At 58.0% G+C, this 6,841-nt stretch overlaps 1 protein-coding gene across 1 annotated transcript; it reads left to right on the forward strand.

Annotated features, from left to right (window-relative positions):
* The first annotated feature begins 4,334 nt into the window (after window positions 1-4,334).
* On the forward strand, window positions 4,335-4,869 carry THRSP (thyroid hormone responsive). The gene is made up of 2 exons (XM_010145674.1): window positions 4,335-4,430; window positions 4,561-4,869. The coding sequence occupies exons 1-2, from the start codon at window positions 4,335-4,337 to the stop codon at window positions 4,867-4,869; spliced, it is 405 nt and encodes a 134-aa protein (XP_010143976.1).
* The last annotated feature ends 1,972 nt before the right edge of the window (window positions 4,870-6,841 follow it).

Below are 6,841 nucleotides of genomic sequence, written 5' to 3' on the forward strand. Positions count from 1 at the left end.
GGAAGGGAAGGGAAGGGAAGGGAAGGGAAGGGAAGGGAAGGGAAGGGAAGATGCTGGGCACCAGGCTGGGATCCCAGCACAGGACAGGTTTACACCAAGTTTTTTCAAGACGTGAGAGGCCGAGGGCTGGATGAACATCCATCACAACACAAACACAATTCCCACTGCCTGCTGGAGAAACCCACCTCACCTCCCTCCACTGAGCATGGCTTCAGTGGCCAAGGTCCTCTCATCCTCATGGGCTGGGGGACAGTGGTTATTCAGGAGCAACAGCTGATAGGAAACACAGGACACATTTGCACAAGGTTTTGCATTTCATTTACCGTATCAAAGAGGTGGGTGGGGAGTGTTTTGGCACACACAGGAAAAAGCATCACTTCTAAGTTACAAATGTTTCTACACAGCAATAAGATGAAACTCTCATTTCTGCTCCGCAGAACCCTCCCTGGGACAGGGTGAAACAAAGCAGCAAGGTTGCCAGCAGCATCGGCCACAGGGCAAGTCAGACGGTGCAGGCAGTGCCTGCTGGGCAGATGGCCACCAAGCTTTGTGCTGCTCACAAAGGATGTTCCTCAATGGGACTTGGAGCAGGAGAAAAAGTGCCGCTGGGCTGTAGACAACAGATGACCCTGTGGGGATAACAGACACAGTTTGGCCAGGATGTCCTCATTCCTGACTGGGTTTCCTCGAAAAGAAGCGTTAACATTGCAAAGTCCCCGTTAATGTTCCCTGTTGTTGCTATCACCTTTCTACACTCTCCACTTCACTACAAGGAGCTCGGCCATGAGCCCCAGCTCTGGTGGGGCACAGGGATGTCTCCCCAAGGGTTCTTAAAGACAAAAATCCCACCAGCATGGAGGATGGGTTTCCACCCCCCAGGCTAGGGAAGAATTGAACTATCTGAGACATTTGCCGGTTGGCATGTCAAATTTAGACATCTGGAGACCTGAAAGTGCAAATTGGCCCCTAAAAATCACTCTGTTGTGGTTTCCATCACAGAGAAAAGAGAAGCAGCTAGAGCACCAATGTCTGGCAGGTCGTGGAGTCCAGAGCTCAGGGTCCTCCAACCACCCAGCCTTTTTGGCCCTGGGATCTTTTTGTCTGCCCAGCAGCAGCCAGACATTGACTACACTGCAAGCTGGAGACTCTTGTGGACATTGTGGAGCTCACAGTGACCTTTGTTCAGTGGCACAGCTTGCACCAGTGGGCAGTTGAGAAAGATAAATCCAGGAGGATATATCTGTTGAGCAAAGAAGTGCAGGCTCTTAGCTCCTGGGATTAGGGAGTGTGGTGCAAACATTGGAAAGCCACCAAGTAATGAGGCAAGAGGACAAAGTCTGCTACCCCTCAGCAAGCTCCTCCTTGGCACTGCATCTCCCCAGGCTCTTACCTCACAGGCTGGGGGTGCAGGTTCAAGAGCTGGACTGATCTTCACTGAGGTTGATCTCCTCTAGGATCTGGCTGTACCTCCGTGTCAGGGCTTTGGTGTTTTTGGTGAGGTCTGTCAGAACTTGCTGCAAGCCGTTGACATGATGGGAGAGGCGCTCTTCCAGATTGCTGTCTGCACCCTTGTCTAAGTCTGTATCAGCCTCAGCACTGGTCTGACTCTGGTCGTTGACAGAGGCCAGGCCTTTCTCCACCATGGGCTTGATGGCCTTGAGGAGCTGGTAGTGCTCATAGAGGTCCGTGTGGCCACCCGCAGCCTCCCCCTCCTGCTGTGGGAAGACCCCTCGGAGCAGGCTGGGGAACATCACCTCCTGCTCCATCTTCTGGGTGGCTGAGAAGTACTGCTCCATGGCTCTGCTCCCACAGCTCCGCAGCGCTGGCCTGGCTTCTCCTTGGGGTACCGCCTGCTCCCTGTCCTGGCCGAGGGCTTTTTATGCGGTGCTGCCCTGGCCCAGCCTCCCCATGATCTTCGCCTGAGCTGGCCAGTGTCCTGCTGCACCCCCAGGCCAGGAGTGGGTCAGCAGGGAGTGGAGGTGCCCAGAGCCTCTCCTGTCCTTTCCCCTCCCAAGCCCCCGACATCACCGTTTCTGTGGCCCCGGGAGAGTGGTCCCAGCTCTTGCCCCCGGTGCTGGCTGGCTGCGGGCAGCAGTGCTGCTGGGGGTGGCTGTCACCTCTCCCCTGTCCTTGGTGCCATGCGCTGGAGACGTGAACCCTCTGTGGACATTGAGCAACCCCCTTCTGCAGACGTATGGAAAATCCCACTGGGGATGTGCTGCGGTCAGGGGATGTGGGGGCAGAAGAGTCAGCTCCTGCCCACCTGTGGGGGTCCCAGAAACATCCCCGTCCCTGGGCTCTCCCCCAGCTGAGCAGGGACAGGGATGGACACCTGAGGCCATGATGTGAAACTCCTGTGTCAGTGGCACAGAGCCATCGCTGCCCTCGGGAGTGTTGATGGAGCCACCACCCCACTGCCCCCGTCCTGGGACAGAGGCCATGGATGGGGCAATGACCAGCACTGTCTGACCCCTCGTTTCTCTGTGGTGTGTGGCAATCGGGGAAGATTGTTCTATTTGTGGAAAGGCCACAGGGTCCCTTGTCCCTTTCGCAACCCTCAGCATTGGCAGCTCTTCCATCACCCCCACGTGTCCCAGCCAAGTGCCCACACCGCTGCCCACCCTCTCCCTGCCAGACCTGTCCCCACAGCCCCTCCTGTCCCTTCCCAGGAGCCTGCGGCGTCTCTGGGAGTCCAGCCATAGGGCCCAGTGCTGCACCAAGGTGTGTGGGTGCTGCTGGTCCCATGAAGGTGCCAGCTGAGAGCTTGGCCATGTCAGGGCATCTAGGCTACTGCAGAGATGCTCAGAGTGGTGGAGACATCACAGGGCTCCAGGGACAGGGGGGCACAGGAGATGCTCTGGCCCCTGTTCCCCCTCCCCCATTTTGGCTTCTGTGCCATCCTCCCAAGGGCAGTGGGTTGGGGGTGACCGGGGCTTAGCAGCCCCAGCTCCCCATCCTTGGGAGATGAAACATCCCCAAACTCTTCCCATGCCTCTGGGGACCCCATAAGCCAAAAAAGGACCCCTCACCATCCCGCTGGGAGATGTCAGGGGATGCCACCACCATCAGCGGCAATGGCAGGAGCAGGGAGAGAGAGCCAGGGCTGGAGCCTGGCTATGGCAGGGCTGGGGCTGGACTCAGTTAAATGGGGCCCAGGGGAAACTGCTCAGGGACATCAGAGCCCCCAGGAGATGCAATGAGGTCCTTGAGTCTCTGCTGCTCTGGACCCCACATCTGGGAAAGCTGATCTGATCTGCTGCCCTCCTGTTCCCAGCCATGGCTCAGAGGGGGAGAACTGCCACCACATGTGTGTACCTGAGTGTCCCCATGTTATCCCCAGCACCTCCTGCTGTCAGATCTCCCCATGACACCATCAACAGACAGCTGGACCGAGGTGTCACAGCCACAGGAGCTCAGCACAGCCCTGCCCCAGGCTGTCCCTGTCCTAGCTGCCCTGGGGAGAGGTGGGGGTGCTGGGTCAGAGGTGTCCCTGTGGGCTGAGGACATGTTTGTGGAGGGACCTCATGTCCCAGGGAGTTGAGGCACTGAACCGCCTTCCAGGCATGGGCTGGGGTGACACCTGTCCACAAGTTCCCAGAGGAAAGGACATCTCCAGCAGAGGCTGATGGCTGTCACCAGGGGCTGCAGACCAACAGGTCCTCCATAAACTCCAAGGTGCAGCTCCAACCCCAGGGGGATGCAGACCCCCATGCCCACCCTGGGGGGACACTAGGACATCCCCGCACCTCCCAGCACCGCCGTGGTGGCCCAGACCCCTGACATGGCCAAGCTTCTGGCCGCTGTCACGAGGCCAGCAGTTGCGGAAAGGGTTGCTCAATGTCCTCTCATTGTTCACATCTCCAGCACATGGCCACAGGGACGGGGGAGAGGTGATACTCCTCCCAGCAGCACTGCTGCCCGCAGCCAGCCGGCACCGGGGGCGAGAGCTGGAACCACTCTCCCAGTGCCACAGAAGCAGTTGTGTCAGGGGGACATGGAACAGGACAGCAGAGGCCCTGGGCACCTCCACTCCCTGCCGACCCACTCCTGGCCTGAGGATGCAGCAGGACCCTTGGCCAGCTCGGGTGAAGGCCACGAGGAGGCTGGGCCAGGACAGATTGCACAGAGCCAGGGACATGGCATGGCCAAGACCCAGCTGGGCTGAAGCCAAGCCCGGCCCCACAGCCATCCAGCCCAGTATGGGGGCGACAGACGAGGACAGCAGAGGAGGGACATGTTCCAGCACCACATAAAAAGCCCTCGGCCAGGACAGGGAGCAGGCGGTACCCCAAGGAGAAGCCAGGCCAGCGCTGCAGAGCTGTGGGAGCAGAGCCATGGAGCAGTACTTCTCAGCCACCCAGAAGATGGAGCAGGAGGTGATGTTCCCCAGCCTGCTCCGAGGGGTCTTCCCACAGCAGGAGGGGGAGGCTGCGGGTGGCCAGCCGGACCTCTATGAGCACTACCAGCTCCTCAAGGCCATCAAGCCCATGGTGGAGAAAGGCCAGGCCTCTGTCAACGACCAGAGTAAGACCAGTGCTGAGGATGATCCAATAAAAAAAGGCTGCAACCACAGGCAGCCACACGGACCTCTATGAGCGCTACCAGCTCCTCAAGGCCATCAAGCCCATGGTGGAGAAAGGCCTGGCCTCTGTCAATGACCAGAGTCCAAACAGCACGGACAACAACACCGACACGTCCTCAGATGAAAATGACATCATGGACGCCCAGCTGGAGGAGCGCCTGTCCCACCACCTGGCTGGCTTGCAGCAGGTCCTCACCCACCTCACCAGGGACACCAACGCCCTGACACGGAGGTACAGCCAGATCCTGGAGCAGATCAGCCCCAGTGAGGGGCAGCCCAGCTGGTGACCCTGTGCCAGCTGCCAGGTAAGAGCTGGGAGAACATGGAGACCAGGGGCAGTGGGGCAAAGAGTGTCTCATGTCCCTGGGGATGATATCCCTCACACTGCAGGGGTGGGGAGCTCCGGGGAAGAGCCTTGAGCTGGGGGCTGTCCCCTCAAATGCTCGCAGATCTCCATCTCTATACCAAAGGAGGGGACTCATCCCGTCTCTCCCTGCAGAGACTCCAGGAGTTCAGGGTCTAGAGACCCAGCGCTGCTGGAGTGGGTATCTCGCTGGGATGGCCTTTGGGGTTAAGGAGAGCTGCCTTTGCAGGATGGGTGCTGGTAGCATGAAGGAGAGGACATCCCCATCACTGACCATCACTGGTTCATCCACAGCCCTGCTCACCCTTCCTGCATCACAGCAGCTGATCTCCCAGCGCTGGCACCACACACCACTGACGGTTGGGACCACCTGAGAACCAGATGATGCCTTATCCTCCTAGGAAGAAGCATCCAGTTGTGCTGGGAGGTTCATTGGAAGAGCCACATGCTTTATGCCCTCATATTTATTTTCAAAAAGCGGCACAAAGGAGGCAGCATTAGCATGGTGGCCTCAACCTCCAACAATCCCCAGCGACTGCCAAGCCCTTTTCCAGCTGGTACCTGGACTCCAAGGGGCATTTCCCCCAATCTTTCCTAATAAAACAAGCCCTAAGGAACCATTGTTGGTGTGGTGCTTTGCCCTGGTGGGAGCCCTTGGGGTGTGCCCTGGCATGGGGCAGGGGGACACGGCTCTGCTGGGAGGGGACTTTCCAGTGCAAAGATAGGGAATTTGAAGGGACGTTAATCACAGGTTGGAAGGGACCTGCAAAGATCATCTAGTCCAGCACCCTGCCCTGGGGAGGAACATCTTGAACTAAAAGGAGTTGCTCAAAGCCCCATCCAAGCAGACCCTGAACACTTCCAGGGATGGGGAGTGTACAACTTCTCTGGGCAATCTGCACCAGTGTCTCACTTCACTCAGGGTAAGAAACTTCTTGTACCCTGACATTGTGCACCTAGAAGATGGAGTGGTTGGCAACAACCCATGTGAGGAACAGTCATAATGTTCTGGGCCATGTTCAAAGGTCACCCCAGGGTACTCTCACCACTGCTGGTGCTCTCCCATGTCCCACAGCTTCCCACGTCCTTCTCCTGCCCATCAGGAGTTTTGCCCTGGAGATGCTCCAAGCGGGGGTCAGCCTGGGGACCATCCCTAAGGGCTAACAGAGGGGCAGGTCTTAGCCCCTCTGGAAATCAACTACCGCTGGCACCCCAGCCCTGTGTCCAGGTTTGGGTTATGTTGAAGGTTCCCATCTCCTCTTGCCTGTTCAGGCCATTTCTCCTGGCTGTTGAGACCACGTTGGCTTCAGCTTGTCCTCCCTGTTGGCAGGCAAGGGGCACATGCCACCTGTGGCCAAGTAGCCAGAAGGTGGGGGGACAGCAGCTCTGGAGGGGGCTGCTGGGGCTGAATCCAGCACTGCCCTACAGCTGAAAGGGTTCTGAGTGGGTTTGAGCAAGGGCAAGGGCACTCCTGAGGAAGTCAGAGAGTCAGACATGTGGAAGTTCTGATGCTGTGGACAACAAGGGGACATTTGAAGACACATGTGGTCGCATTTTCCTCCCCTCCCAATCCGTGGCTGGAGATGTGCTCCCCAGGAGAATGGTGTGTCAGGGGGAAGCTTTGCCCAAACACCTACTCTGCAGCCACAGAGAGCAGAGGATCTCATCCCACCACCACCCAAAAGTGTTGCTTTTCTATGAAAGCAGCTGCTGAGCATCAAGTCCCCCAAAACATGGGCAAACAAAAGTCCTGCCAGCCAGTGAGAAGGCTTCAGTGCAGATCTGTCCTCCATGTCCCTGCTCAGCCTGGACAAAGTTGCAGCCTTGTCTTCTCCAGAGAGAGCACTGGGAGACACCAAAGCTGTCCCCATTGCAATGCCACCTCCAGCTGGGGT

Source organism: Buceros rhinoceros, unplaced genomic scaffold, assembly GCF_000710305.1.
Source record: "Buceros rhinoceros silvestris isolate BGI_N320 unplaced genomic scaffold, ASM71030v1 scaffold5981, whole genome shotgun sequence".
In the NCBI taxonomy this organism is placed as follows: Eukaryota; Metazoa; Chordata; class Aves; order Bucerotiformes; family Bucerotidae; genus Buceros; species Buceros rhinoceros.

What these genes read in the sequence shown, in the direction of transcription:
- THRSP (XM_010145674.1), top strand. Translation starts at nt 4,335, where the DNA reads ATGGAGCAGTACTTCTCAGCCACCCAGAAGATGGAGCAGGAGGTGATG. An exon ending in CACAGCAGGAGGGGGAGGCT is followed by an intron (nt 4,431 to 4,560) that starts GCGGGTGGCCAG and finishes CAATAAAAAAAG; the next exon opens with GCTGCAACCACAGGCAGCCA.